The following is a 15,958-nucleotide window of genomic DNA, read 5'->3' as shown; positions in this document are numbered from 1 at the left end:
AAAAAAAATTAAATATTTTAATTATTTCTCTAAATAAGTAAGAGGTTATTTTGTTTGGACGGATTAAAAAAAGAAAGTATGTCATCGTCGGTGGAATGAAGGGAGTAGTAAATTAATACTCCTATATTCTCGTTTCTCGACTTGGTTTTGGCAAGTTGGCTCAGCCTGGTTCTAACTCTATAGCTCGTCTTTGATATTGGTACAAGTTTGAGGGTTCTAAATTCGTCTTCATGTTTGTCATGTAATCCTATTTTAGAAAACTCGAAGATATTTAGACTTTAGTGTTAGTGAATTAACTCAAGTTTTAAGCTTCTTTAAGCCTTTATTTAGTAGTTTAACTTTTTTGGCAAGCCCAACAAAAGATGCACAAAACCATCCTCATCATATCTATATAATCAAATTGTCAATAAATATTTCCAAACTCATTGTATGACTTTCCTTGTCAGTAAGTGTGTGCATGTGTGTGTGTTTTGGGCTTTGGATTGCAGTAGCAATTACTCAATCAGATAATGGTATTATGAATGCAACATGTGGATTGAATATTGCCTTGCAAGTCTTCCAAGAATAAAGATAATACACTATTCCTTTAAACCCAAGTGATGTGTGTATAATACTAGTATTCCATACCAATACATTGGAAGTTCTAGTCACATGACTACGATATAAATAGAAATCCATAGATGTCATAAGAGAAAAATTTCTCCCTCCCATGTTCATTCACTTCAGACTGAACATCATTTTCTCTCAATGAGTCAGTCTAAAATTATATTTTGGATCCGCTACTGAGACTCAAATTAAAAAGAAAATACCATATTAAAAAAATATATCTTTATAGATGAGAAGGCATTAGGTATAGTAGGATAACACTTTTAAAATGTAACAATGACTTTATACACAATCTTAATTCAACACACTATTTATTCATCCAACCACTATATAAACAATACACACACTCACAAAACAACCAAAAATGGTGACTTTGTTCTATTTCTTCCTCTTTCCCTTACTAGCCCTATCCACCGCCACCCCCGCGGCGGCGCTTCCACTATCCACCGAGTCACGGTGGATAGTGGACGAGTCAGGGCACCGCGCGAAGCTGGCGTGCGTGAACTGGCCGTCGCATCTGGAGGTGATGGTGGCGGAGGGGCTGAGCAAGAAGCCGGCGGAGCAGATATCATCGGAGATTATAGACTTAGGATTCAACTGCGTTAGGCTAACTTGGCCACTTTTCTTGTTCACAAATGACACATTCTCTTACAGTCAGGCAATCTTTCAAGAACCTCGGACTCTTCGAAGCCATCTCAGGTTTACAAATCAACAATCCTTCCATCATTGATCTCTCTCATCAATGCTTACAAGGTATGTATGTATAGAAAGACCAAAAAAGTGTTTTACTTTTTTATTTATTTATTTATTTGTTTCATTATGTGTTTGTGTTTGATTGGTTTTTGACTTTAATATATATGGGGACAGCCTTATCATCAAGTAGAGCAAGAAAGTGCCAAATAAATTGCCAGTGTTTATTTATTTCAATATTATGGCATGACTTTATTCCTCACCACACCATCTTTTCAAATTCCTCCCACTGAAGTTTAGCCACTATATTAGGGAAAATCTGGTTTTAGTTTATTGAAGGGGTATTAATATGTTAAGCTAACTCAACTACTTCATTATTTTTAGCATAAATAATTGTAGGGTATAGGTTATGCATTTAATGTTAGAAGGAGTCAGCACATTTATCTAAATTACCTTTCGTCGTTTGATTAGTATTGTGGATATTAAAATAGACTTTACTTCACTTTGCATCATGGTAAGGCAAGATATTATAATTTGGGGTATTAAAATAGATTTTATTTCCCTTTCAAATATAATAGCATCTGTTTACCATGCTTAAATCATTAATTTAAGGTAATTTGTCAAAAAAAAACCCATAAATTTTGTTTAAAATCTGGCTTGTCTCACAACTACGAATTTTTAACATTTTTCTTAATTTTCTCATAAACAAAATATTCGAATTGTCTATTTATAATATATTGTTGATATTGCACACATTTTTTAATGTGACTTGCATAAATTATGCACCAAGTCTACTAAGAAAAATGATAAAATTCGCTATTGGATCTCGTCACTGGAATTTTTGAATGTTGCATGGATACAATTTCATCGTATGAGATCAAACTTTGAGATGAATTTAGGGTTTAAATTCGACGAGTTTAAGTAAAAGCTGAAACGATAAATATTCATTCAGTGACCAATATCATATTACAGGCTGTGGTGGGCAGTCTTGCTAAGAAAAATGTGATGATAATCCTAGACAACCACACAAGTAAGCCTGGTTGGTGCTGCAGCAATTTCGATGGTAATGGTTTCTTTGGAGATGTGTATTTCAACCCGGACCTCTGGATCAAGGGCCTAACCCGGGTCGCCACCATCTTCAACGACACCCCACATGTCGTCGCCATGAGCTTGAGGAACGAGCTCCGCGGCTCTCGACAAAACGTCGATGACTGGTACAGGTACATGCAGAAAGGAGCAGAAGCAGTGCACGCAGCAAACCCGAATGTCCTAGTCATTCTATCCGGGCTGAACTACGACAGAGACCTCTCGTTTCTTCTCAAGAAGCCGGTCAGCCTGAGTTTCTTGAATAAGCTGGTGTTTGAGCTGCACTGGTATGGCTTCTCAGATGGGGAGGCGTGGGAGAATGGGAACTTAAACCAAGTGTGTGGGGATCGGGTGGGTGAGACGATGAAGAAGGCGGGTTTCCTTCTGGACCAAGGCTACCCCTTGTTCCTGAGTGAGTTCGGCGTTGACATGAGGGGCACTAATGTCAATGACAATAGGTACTTGAACTGCTTCATGGGATGGGCAGCTGAACTAGATTTGGATTGGGCACTATGGGTTCTCACAGGTAGTTACTACTTGAGACAAGGGGTGGTCGGATTCGACGAAACTTATGGAGTTTACAACTGGAATTGGTGTGGTGCTAGAAATCAAACCATCCTCCACAAGATATCAGCTCTCCAGTATCCATTTAAAGGTAACATCATATATTCATATATCTGTCAATTTCTTAGAATTCTGAGTTCAGTAGCATCACATACCTGCTTAATCCAGCAATCACATGAGCTTTGTCATTCGTGTTGAAAACTGCAGGGCCGGGGTATTCAGAAGCGCGTCTCCACCAAGTGATTTTCCATCCTATGACGGGGCTGTGTGTGAAGAGGCTGTCGTTGGTGGATCCCCTGGTCTTAGGTCCATGCTCTGAGGCCGAAGCGTGGACTTACACTCCCCAGAAAACCCTGACGATAAAAGGAACATATTTCTGCCTTCAAGCAGACAAGTTAGGGAAACCTGCAAAACTCGGGGTAATATGCAGTTATGCCAGTTCAAAATGGGAAGCTATCTCAGATTCTAAGATGCATCTGTCTTCGAAACTAAAAGATGGTTCCAATGTATGCTTGGACATTGACTCGGACAACAACATAGTCACAAATAACTGCAAATGCTTGGATAAAAACAGCAGGTGCGACCCAGGGAGTCAATGGTTCAAAATCATAGACAGCACTAGATGTGGAGCTGATGATAGCTTACAGGAGATCAGCTCGATTGTGAAGCTTATATCAAAGAATCTTCTAGCAAGTTTCAGCTTATGAACAAATCAAAATGGCATCCATGAAACATCTAGACATGTTATAGATATACCAAAAACTGACAGAGGATGATGATGCTTTGCCCATAGCAAGTCACTAATAATGAACTCACATACCACAGATATCTTACATTCTTACTTATTGTATGATTGACAGATTGCAATCACAAATAACTGCTGCTCCACAGAGCACCTTTCGATTATAATATAACCCTGATTTTGTTCTGCATTGTACTGATACATCTACTGTGTTATTTATCTTGCACACACACAAACTTTACCAAATTCCATAAGGAGGTTAGTGCAGCGAATTACTGATTCGTTATCTTATCCATCACATGGCTACACAGAAAGAAAGGGGGGGGGGAGAGGGAATAACTGTAAACTGCAGATATTATAATCTCAAACAAACTGCAACAGGATAGAGTTCTGAAGATAATGAAATTTAAGGCACTGAGGCTAAACAACAGACTAGTTAATGATAAGACCAAGAATGTTCCCAAGAAGCATGACATATTTCAACAACACACTCATTCTTCCATAGCATCTCCCCCTTCATTCACTTCCACCAGCTCTCTCAATGGTGTGATCTTTGTCATCAACACCTCTGCAGATATATTGGAAATAAAAATGAGAATGGAAAAAAAATAAAATTGAAGCCATCAAGCACGAAACATGCAATATATTTTCCCAATGATGCTCACCAGTCTTCTTGGAAAAAGAGTATCCCTTCTCACTGACATACGTACGCAGGTTTGGCAACATATAATTTCTCAAGTACTCTCGGTTCCCCTAAAAGAAAAGGTGGTAAGATGGCAACAAGTTTATAACAAGCAACCAATGATATCTATGAGAAGATAGGGAGAAAAAATCATAAATTTTAACTCAAACCTTTGTTATGACGCAGACATCTACATTGCTTCCACTTCCCAGATCATTGAATATTCCAGAGCTAATTGCTTCAGCCACTAATTTTACTCCTTCATCTCTCTGCAAAAGCACCTTGCAATCTCAACTCAAGGAATCCACATATTAAGTGTTTGAATGATCTATAAAAGGCCAAAGGAACTTACAGTGAGCCCTTCACGGTATTTTGATTCAAAAATAGCCATTGCAGCAAGGGATCCAGAACCCATAGTGGCAAATGGCAGAGTATCTGTAGAACCATGTGGATAAATCTGGGATAGCCTCCTTCCATGTTAGACCTCTAGAAAAAAAGAAAAAGAAAAAGAAAGCAATATCTTCAGGCCAAAGTAACTCACAGTATGCAAGTGAGGACCCGTCACGTCCACTCCACCAAGCACCAAGGCAGCTGATACGTGTCCTTGATAACTGATTCATATATAAATCAATGAACTTCCCACATAACATACTTTACATACAAGTAATAATGACACTATAAAGTGGTTTTGGGACAAAAGTTTGCACCTAAAAAGATGAGACTTCAGAAGAGTCAGAGCAGTCACAACCCTGGAGTCACGGCCAGTATGAAATCGGTGCAGCTTCAGCTGAGAGCTAACCATGTCTAGAGGTCAAAACAAAAGGACAGTAATGAGTTGGTCATATACTGAAGGCATTAGAAAGAGTCAGATAAACTAGACAACATGAGATGAGATCTACTAAATTTATACCTGTAACAGCTTCTGTATCGGCAGCCGTACCAGCTCCACAACAATAAATATTTGGGGCCATATAATGGATCTTCTCACAATTCTTATCAGCAACAATGGGGCCTTCGGTAGCTCGTGTGTCAGCTCCAAGAATGACACCATCCTTAAGCATATAAACATTGTCAAGGAAAACATATTCAAGCAAATAACAAACACATTCCTTGACTTCAATAACCTACTGGCAAATAAGGAGCAGCTAAGTACTAAGTATATATAAGTCCTATTGAATACATGCACGTAGATAAGGTTACAGATATCCTGATATAGGGTAAGACTTGCGCACAATTTCATAAACAACTCGTGGGAGAGTCTAAGTGAAACAAACGGATTACCACTGGTGATCATATCATCTTATAAGTATCATATCAACTTGACTTAACTAATTCAGCTCCATGACTCTATAATTAATGAAGTAGTTCTGAAGCATTAGATTCAACTCCAACTCAGAAAATAAGGCTGCCATGATTCTGTTTAATCTAATTTCGTTTTCATGCAATTCGATACAATTTGGGGGAAAATGTTGCTCGGGGCAAAATTCGATTCAACCAAAATATCAGAAGAATAAAATTCGAGAGTATCCAAGAAAATTCTAACAAATAAAATGCAACACATCTCATCTAGGGTAAAAAAAAGCTCCCAAACACATTATGACATTCTTTCCCAACAAAACATCACATTCCCACATTTTCCATCTCAAGTCACTACAAAGCCCTCTCGAATCACAGAATGAGTGGACCCAAAGCAATACATAATCACAGTATTCCACGCAATCACGAATGAAAAGGAAAAGGAAACAAGCAAATTCATGAAAATTGAGCAAGCACAATATCAATTAAGTTCGAATTAACAAAAATTCTAAAATCGAAATATTAAAACGGTCTATGATCAAATGTACCCGGAAAACCAACCCAACAATCGTGGTTCCAGTCTTCAGATACGAGGATGGCTTCAAGCCCTTTTGCACAAGCATCTCGTTTCTCTTGCACAAATCGAAAGAAAAACCTCCCTTTACGGGGGCCGATTCTTCGAATCTCGTCATCGCAATTTGCTGCAGTTTCAAAACTAAGAGGGTTTTCGGAGAAAAATAAACGAGGAAGTTTGTAGATTCAGAAAAGGGAGTGCAGGAGTATATGTGAGAGCTTGGGGAAGAAGAAAGGGAGGTAGTCGAAACGGGTCGGGTTATTTCTCTTTTGGGTTTGGGTTTCAACCGGATTTGGATTCGAAAGTATGAGTGAATATACCGAAAATACCCTCAACGTTAGTAAAATCAAGTACTACTATGTCGAAAATCGAAATCACTTCTTATTTTTATTTAATGGCGGAAATATTAATGTTGTCTTTTTTTATCTCAACAAAATATAAAAGCTGGGGCATGTGTTCTGTTCTCTGTAAATCAATATTCAGCAAAAAAACACTTGAACAGCATTATTTTACACTGAATTTGTAGATTTATATAGTTGAAATTTTGTGGCAATATGAATCTACTCATTTATTGTTCTTTGCTATAATCTTAATTTACTTGTAAAAGAAGTTACAATTTTGAGCTAATAGATTAGAGGTTCGACTTAATGTAGCAAGAAAGTAAGAAAAACATATAATCAAATTGAGTACTTATATTACTCAACATTTGCATATCCAGGTCAGGTGTATATGAGAAACATAACCATCAAACAAAGATAATCATGCGAGTTGAATCTACACTAACTCAATTGTTTAAGATCATATTTTAATGCTATTTTCACTAAAAAAAACATACTGGAAGTTGATGGTAAAAAAAGTAGACATTACATTGATATATATTACAAGAGTTATACTATATTTCTACCCAGAATGTCCATGTTGTAAGTTGATAAGTGTAAGAACCATTTGGCCCGTATTCGAGAAGTTGAGTATGCGATCCTTTCTCGACAACCTTCCCATTCACGATCACCGCGATGCAGTCGGCCTTGTGTATAGTCGACAAGCGGTGCGCCACAACCATACATGTCCTTCCAACCATCATCCTCCCTAACGCCTCTTGGACCAACTTCTCAGACGCACTGTCTAGAGCGCTTGTCGCCTCGTCTAGGAGAAGGATTGATGGATTCTTGAGGATCGCCCTAGCAAGGGCAATCCTTTGTTTCTGCCCGCCCGACAGTTGAGTTGAGTTCCTCTTTCTCCACAATATGTCTGATATCCGTCTTTCAGCGAACTACACATAGCATAACCCAACATAACAACAAACAACAATTGCATGTTGGAGCCATATATATACCTTATGAATTCATGAGCATTAGCCGTCATTGCGACTTTCCTGACTTCAGTTGCATCATTGTTTCCGTACACTATGTTTTCATGTATGGTTCCTGCAAAAAGAGTTGGCTCTTGACTCACTAGTGCAATGTGAGCTCTTAAGTTTCTCAAGTTGTAGCTCTTAATGTCTTTGTCATCTACAACCACTGTCCCTTTTATCGGATCGTAGAATCTCTCAATCAACGGAATGATAGTTGATTTCCCCGAACCACTCTGTCCGACTATCGCCATTGTTTTTCCAGCATCAATCTTGAGAGTTAGCCCCTGGAAGATCATCTGTTCGGGTCTAGACTGATACGAAAAGTAGACGCGATTCAACTCAATCTGCTCTTTTAACCGGCTCTTCACCTTGAAACCACTGTCTGGCTCTATTACACTCCTCCTGTCTAAAATGGCGAAAACAGATTCGACTGCGCAACTGCCTTTTGCCAAATCAGATGACATGAACAAGCGTATCCCAGACAACCATGAGTGCTTTATGTTATCCTTTCTTGGCTCTTTCAGCGCAGCTGCAAAAAGGCCAAGGATCTTCGTCTGAGAAGAGAACGCGGTGACAGTCCTAAAGTGTAATAAACTAAAAACCCATATTATGAACATAAATATAATTTGATTCTTCTAATAAACATTTTCGTAATATCTCCAATTTAATCGAAACTTTCCAACTATCAAAGAAAATAACATAATTATATAACATTTTAAATATACATATAGCACTATTTGAATCCCTAAATAAATACTTCGATGTTTCCTAAAAATAAAATTGTTCAATTTGTTGAACACTTAGATGTTTCATAAAAATAAAAAATTCAAGATCTCCAAATACCGGTTTTCTACCTCACCAATCCATCTAGTGGAAGGAAAACACAACTTTTCAGGCATGTGACTTTCTGAAATACTCGCATGTAGTGTACATGGTTGAAAAGGTGAAAAATAAAATAAAATTAAGTAAAATGGTAACTACTTCCGAATTACTCACTCTATTGAGGTCAATAATTTGATGATTGTAACAATTGGCATTGTTAAGCTCGCTACAAACATTGTAATTACGCACATATACACTTCTTTTTCCCATTTACATATATGAACGGGGCTGCTGCTGCTAGGATAAGCCCATTCCTACCCTCTGCTTCGATTGATATTCAAAATTCAGCTGAGCAGCAGCGACCTCCTCGGCCGGTAACTCACACGGCTGCCCAAATATGTCAGGGATTCCGTCCCACTTGTGTTTCTCCCTAGCTTCCCAGTATCCTCCCATGTATCGGTAACAACCCTCCTCGTCCTTCCCAAACCATCTTGGTTTCCACCCTCTATCCTGCAACCTCCTTGCCTGCACCAAAAACTCTTGCATCAGGTCTACTACGCAAGCTTACTTTGCACGTAGTCGTAAATGTGGGATGACTTCACCACAAAAGCAGATTAATGTGACCCATAAGTGTCAGTGATTTAATAATACAAAAGTTACTAGGATTGAATCTCATGTAAGAAAAGAGACAAATAAGTTCTGGATTCAGCAATTTTCGAAACAGACCAGAAAAATAAGAATAAATACAAAAAAAAAAAGCAACATGCATCACCAGAGAGTACAATTATTTTCCAGACAGCTCTTGCATGAAAAAGAGTACACGTCCAATAATGCCGGAAAAAAGAGGTACGCACCTGTCTCTGTAACTGTTCAAGCCTCAGCTTCTCAGCATTTGCCAGCTCATATTGTCCATTCTCCAAATGCCTCTGGTCGGGTCTCAATCTAGAGTCGGTTGGAGGCAGCTTGTCCCGTAAACCAGGTGTCAATTCGTTTAAAGATATCGCAAATGGTGTGAGATCATATCTTGTCTTGGTAACAGTTTTATCTCTTTCCCATAGCAAAACAGCTTCTGTCATAGGGTCATATCCCTTTGGCTTTGTGCTTGGATCTCCCATCACATAATACATTGCTTCATCCCACTTCCCTATTAAAACCGCAACTTTCTCCCCAGTCCTATTGTCTTGCACGATTCCATGAACCTATATTTTGACAATATAATGTGACAGGAAATCTTAGAGAAAAAAAAAATAAAAATTTGGTAAAATTGTATGGGACAGTGTAGATGAGATAATCTTATCACCAATTTTCACCACTATATGGTAAATTCAGGTATTCGCCATCTAGAATCTAAGTATTCATTTGACAGTTAAGTTGACTGGCTTGAAGATTAGAAAATCACCTGATGTGGGTTCCGGTCTATAATAGACTGCTCCTTGAATTTGAGTTTGCAAGAGTAGTTACCACTGCCTTTTATGCGCATAGTGCCGTAGTGATCACAATAGATTTTACCAATTATGATGTTATATATAGAAGTAGTAACCTTGCTCCACTGAAATGTCTCTCCATCTTCAAACTGAAGAGTAAGAACTCCAACAGGGTCAAGCTGGATGGAACGACCCCAGAACTTCCCTTTGAGATTAGAATCTGCCCAAAATTTCCACCCTCTGCCCTCACAATGACAGGCAACAACCATTGGATGATGACTAACCTGAAACTCCAAATACAGGACTCTTAATTGTTTATGCAGATGATTACACTAGAAATGCAACTTAGCCAACTTGTAAGCTAATCCAAAATAGCAGAAACATAGAAAAATAAAGAGAAAGTGAAAAAGTTTTTGGGAGTTATGTTGTCTACAGAAGAGTAACCTTTTCAGAGAAGAATCGTAGACCCTTATCCGGATAGTCAGCTTCATAGGTTTCCCCTAGGAGAGGATTGAATGGTTTGCATTGTCGGCCTTCTGTTGATGCATAACCAGACACTGCAAAAGTTGCTACGTTTAGAATCCTCATCAAATCATTGTCCTGCAGAAGCAAAATGTGACATTTAACTCAAGACAAATATTCTGGATAAACTGAATGCTCTTTGCTAAATCAAAAAATCAAGTCTAGGGTCACATATAAAAATAAATAATGAAGAGTCAATGACTTTTGATAACTCAAAACAATAACTGCAAAGGTCAATTGAAATGGGTGCAGGATATAAGATGTAAGGTTTTTTTGCATAACACTCAGCAGGTTGGTGAATCATTCAGCGGCAAGTTCAAACGTGGTAAAATAGAGCTATTGAACAGAGTAGGATAGACGTAACTAGTTAAATAGTGTTACTTCTCAATTGCTCCCTCAAATACCTTAAGATATTTATCTAGAATAATAAAGAACTTCTAATGATTTGATTCTACAAACGTCATTCGGGAAAAGCACATTCTATTATATACCAGCAGATGTAAAATGCTGCCTCCCAGTTACTTAATGAAAATATATAGATTACAAACCCTGGGTTTATTATTTATTGATTGATTTCTCTAGTCTAATGGTCCAGTTAACGTTTAACATGACATAGAAAATCAATAAAATAGTGCTTGTAAGGTTACAAATCAAAAGATCTAAAGTTTAGAAATCACTAGGATGGTCCATGATGCAACTTAGTATATAGACAACTGAAACTTTTGTTCCAATACATTAATAAGTGAGTAATACACGGTAATTAGGTTATCCTTCTAAGAAATGTTTGAAATGACAACCCCAGCCCCAAACCCTTATCAAGTAAAGGTAAGAGCATATAAAGATCTGACCTGTTTCCCCCATTCCAGAGCTTGGTCAACAAGATATGAGTACTCCAAATCTTCAAAGCATTTCTGCAGCGAGGACAGAGGCTCATTAAAGTACACAGGAAGGCAAACACCAGACAAATCCTTGCCAATGTTATCCTTAATGATCGACCATAGGCCAACCGGCTTCTCTTTCTCCTTTGGTTCTGGTAAACTAGCCCTTCTTTTGACATAGGGAAACTCAATTGTCTTGACCCCGGCACCAGCTTCTCTTAAATGACCGGAAAAGGGAGATTCGCTTTCAGCCCAAGGGCTGTGTATGTACATTGGATTATCTCTGCTACGACACGAAGCACTTCTCAGAGACTCAGCAGATAAAAAGTCATTTGTGTCAAAAAAGATTCCATCGTCATCGTCTGTTTCGACGTCTACTCCATATCGACTCTCATTATCTGCATCCGAGTCACTTGCACTGCCCTCAGACATAACTGAATAGAAATCTGCAAAAGCTTAAAAAAAATATTAAGTAAATGTTTAGTTAAAACTATCATTCAGAAAAAAATGCATAGTGTATTGTTCAGTATCGTTTTCTTAAACAATGATGTAAGCAATAAAAATAAACTGACCGCTGAATCTTCTATTCCCTTGTCCACAGCAAGAGTCTCTCCCCTTTGTTTCATCGACTACAGTTGTTTCCAGTTCAATCTTCTCTGACTGCACAACAAATTGGTAAAAAACTTAGAAGACCTAGGGCTCTAATGAGAAAAAAAGTAAGAAAAATGCTTGGTAGAATGGTAAATCGGTAATGGAGACAAGGATTGGGGATGATAATACACATTGTTGCTTGGTTAGGAAATAATTTCCCTGTGGTACTTTCTATTCCCTTTCTAGTGTTTTTCAGATTCAAAATACATAATCTTCAGTGCTTTTGACAAAATATTGCCATCTATAGGAAACTAGAGGTGAACCCAACAACTAGGATAGAATATTACAGTCTCAATCTAAGCAGAATTCCTTCAGAAGCATAAAGGACAAGTGCAAACCTCCAGTCTTCTTAATGTGTCAAGCAGCAACATGTGCTTAAGTTGAAGACTCTTCAGTTGATGCTGCACCTCAGCAACTTCACCCAGCATTATAGACTCACAATCCTTTATTACAGTCTCATTAATGCCCTCCTCAGCTAGCCGCGATCTTAACTTCTCAGTTGTAACAACAAAATCTTCAGAAGGTGCCAAGTCATAGCTTGTCAATAGCCTGGGGTATTTATCTTTAGCAGCCAGAAGAGCCTCAATCCATGAAGCTCTGTCTTCTTTGGATTGACAACGTAAGTGGAGAGTTTTTGTTCCTGTGAATATTGACAGTCTTTTGTCATCTGACTTGCTGGCCCGAACAGAAGAGACCTGTTCAACATATTTTTTGGTGCTTAATGGTAAAAAAATTGGGGGCAATATTAGGGAAGCTTTATAAAATTCACAACTCAGTGTCCCTAAAAGCATTCAAATATCTTAAAATGAAAAGTTCACATCAGAATAAGCTTAGAAAGCAACAACTCTGAATCAAAGAAATGTGTTATTCAGCTCTACTGCTTTCAATCTCCTTGTCAATAAAAACAACTTAGGAAAACATAATCTGCATCAGTAAGGTAAGTAATAACAAACCAAATGATGATTATTATCTCCCATCTCAAAAGTTTGTTTCAATATATTCATACTTGATACGGAGTACTTAGTTTATTAGTGGAACCACAAATAGAAATAGGAATCCATAGCACTTCTTCATCTCTAAATTATTCAATAACTTCCATCAAAAGCCAGTATAGGATAATTTGTCCCAGTATATTACTCCACAAACTATTCAAGCAGATAGGGCAAGATCAGAATCTGACGGAAAAAAAAATCATTTCCTACTTAGCATCAGCGCATCCATATGAATTAAGCATGAATCATGAAAATACTTTAGTGACCACTACACCACAATTTAGTCATTTTTCTTAACCAACTAGCTAACCAATAGCTTTAATTAAACAATTAATCTATATCCCTCAACAATCCTATAGAATAGCAACAAGTTGTTCCCAAATGGAGGTTAGAGCGTCGATCCCCATTTGATTTACTTCGCTGCTAAAACGTGCAACGACAAGATCAAATAACAATTACAATAAACACATTGCAATTACTAACAAAAGAAATGAACAGACCTTCAAATGTACCTCCCCAAATGGCTTCCACTGTTTCCCCGACCCAAACGCACTAGCCCTAAGCGCGTTCCCGCTTCCACTTCCATTGCTATGTCCACTACTACCCCTCTCATATACCTCCAACTTTCCTGGCCAATCACTCTCACCCCCTTTTCCCTGACCGAACGCACCACAATCTTATCCGGCCCGTGCACCTTATAATACGAGAGCACCCCATCCTCCAACACGAACCACCTCTCCCTCCACCCCTTCCCGTAATTCACCCATTTATACAAAATTCCAGCCACACTCTTGATCTCTTCGCTCTCATCGCACTTATCCGCCTGCAGATCGCCTCCGCCGGCGCCGCCATTGGTCGACAAACTCCACCTCGAGTTGAAACTCACCGGCCGAAGAATCGCATCGCTGCCGCCGCCGCTGCTGCTGTTGTAGAAACTCACACTCTCTTGTAAGCAGTTTCCATCAACCACGAGCTCCTGACTTAGGGTTCGGGACTTCACTACAGCCGGATCCTTCTCGACCGACACCGGCGCAATGCAGCACAGAGGATTCATGCTTCGATCGCAGAAACCGCGAGAATCGGCTCCGATCCCGGAGTAGCAACTCTTCGGATCGCCGGAGCTCCGCCGCACCCAACCGGAGATCGATCGGGCGACGATTCGGATAATATGACATATGATGAGTTACCGAAGCTGAGGGAGACGAAATGGCAGCCGAGGATCGGGGCGGATAGATATAGGAGAGTGTGTGTGTATGTGTGTGTGTGTGGATAGGGTGGAAGTAGAGAGGTGCAGATCCAATTAATGGCGTCAGTGGAGGGGTGCGTAGGTTAAGCAGAGGGGTTAAATGCATGGGTTTGGGGCAGGCGTAATGATTGCGGGGGGCAGCTAACGTGCGCTGTGGGTGGTGGTGATGCTTCCTATTTGCAGTGGTAGCGACTGGAATTTTGTTGGTGGTGGAAGCGGTCAATGAAATGACGGAAATGGGCTTGCAGGTGGGTGAAGCTGATCGTTTGAATGGGGCTGTTTTCGGAAACTCAAGATTAGAGAGTTAATTATACATGTCGCGTGATTTTGTCCGAAAATCAAGGGGTTAATTATACATATTCCGGAATTTTGTCTAATACATTTGGATATTACTAATATATATGAATATCCAGGGGAATTTAATTTAATTACACTTATCGAGTGAACAAAATATCTAAAATTCCGATTCGGACTAAGTCGAAATTTAAAATTTGATTCGGATGTTTTAATTTTCAGGTCAAGTCTGATCAAATTTCTGAAAAATTCAGATGTTCGAATCGGATATTTAAAAAATGATGTAATCAAAATCCAAAATCCAAATAAATTTATTTATGTATATTACATATATAAAAAATATTACTATAATTATAAACCTAAATAAATTAAATATTTGTGTTCGAACAATACTAATGGTATATGGCATCATATTTTCGGGTTTTGGTATTGATTTTTCAAAATATAGTTTTGTGCATGAATTTTTTGGATATTATGACGATTCATATGAGATTGGATTCATTGTCATGGAATTTCTTATTTTTAGATAGGACCGGATTGGGGGAAAATCCGATCTGAATGCTCGCCCCTATTAATTGGCCAAACAAGCTATATACAACATTCTTCCTCCGTTCCATAAAATTATTAGGAAAACTAATTTGGAAGCACTGCAGATTTTAATACGAAATTTTATATAAAGGAAAATAGTTTGAGTAATGTTAGTGAAGAATGAGATATAATTCTATCTCATTACAAAGAAGATTGAATTATATAAGGACCTAAACTTTTAAGGTTAACATTTGCGGTTTCTGAAAAAAATATTCCAGGAGGTACAATGAAGGTTTGCATTTTACACGGTTGAAGTGTTTTTGCACTTTTTTTAACAAATTTTCTGACTAAAATACCCTCGAATCCATAAAGGTTATTTTACATTCTCTTTCCGTGCTTATGTTAAATGTTAAATCAATTCATCTTTTCAATAAATGGTTTGACCGATATTTCTTCGTATATTTATTTTATTCCTCTTTCCTATTCGACAATTTTTCGTGTATTTTCCATCTTTACCTTCTTTTCTAGCTATTACCTTTAGCTCTCATCTTCTTTACTTCTCTTTCCTATTTTCGTAACACATGATAAGTAGTAAATGTGGATGGAAATGTAGATTGGTTATTTTAGTTGTCTGTGTTTCTTTGTATTTTTCACCTTTGGACCTTGTGAACTAATTAGCTTGTGTTATTAAGTTATATTTCTTGTAATGCAAGTTTGTTACATATATGTATTGTAAAATCCCCTAAAGTGGTTATGGAAATATAAAAACACAAATATGGGAAAGGACCCTTTATGTCCATCATAATATCAAAAGCCAAGACATAGATGAATATCAAAAGCCAGAGGAGAAGGAGCCATTTATTGAAATCATTGAATTATAGTATTATACTCTAAATTATTGGAAAAATAGAAAATAAGGGATTCAAATAACTTATCCTATTTTGAAATTCGCATCTTTAGAGCATCTCCAATGGCGGACGTCCGGTCGGACATCCGCGACGGGCGACCAG

The 15,958-nt window shown here is 38.1% G+C and overlaps 1 protein-coding gene and 2 pseudogenes across 1 annotated transcript; 1 reads left to right on the top strand and 2 right to left on the bottom strand.

Annotated features, from left to right (window-relative positions):
- The first annotated feature begins 876 nt into the window (after positions 1-876).
- Positions 877-3,883, top strand: LOC121790545 (annotated as a pseudogene).
- Positions 3,884-4,024: 141 nt separating this feature from the next.
- Positions 4,025-6,450, bottom strand: LOC121790546 (proteasome subunit beta type-7-A-like). Its single transcript, XM_042188739.1, has 8 exons — positions 6,215-6,450; positions 5,281-5,422; positions 5,078-5,174; positions 4,912-4,981; positions 4,723-4,827; positions 4,541-4,639; positions 4,354-4,441; positions 4,025-4,256 (listed from the first exon to the last, which is right to left on the bottom strand). The coding sequence occupies exons 1-8, from the start codon at positions 6,356-6,358 to the stop codon at positions 4,180-4,182; spliced, it is 822 nt and encodes a 273-aa protein (XP_042044673.1). The 5' UTR covers positions 6,359-6,450; the 3' UTR covers positions 4,025-4,179.
- Positions 6,451-8,552: 2,102 nt separating this feature from the next.
- On the bottom strand, positions 8,553-13,967 carry LOC121790544 (annotated as a pseudogene).
- Between the last annotated feature and the right edge of the window lie 1,991 nt (positions 13,968-15,958).

This window comes from Salvia splendens, unplaced genomic scaffold, assembly GCF_004379255.2.
Source record: "Salvia splendens isolate huo1 unplaced genomic scaffold, SspV2 ctg541, whole genome shotgun sequence".
In the NCBI taxonomy this organism is placed as follows: Eukaryota; Viridiplantae; Streptophyta; class Magnoliopsida; order Lamiales; family Lamiaceae; genus Salvia; species Salvia splendens.
The sequence above is the reverse complement of the archived record's forward strand: the minus strand, read 5'-3'. Positions and strand labels throughout refer to the sequence as shown.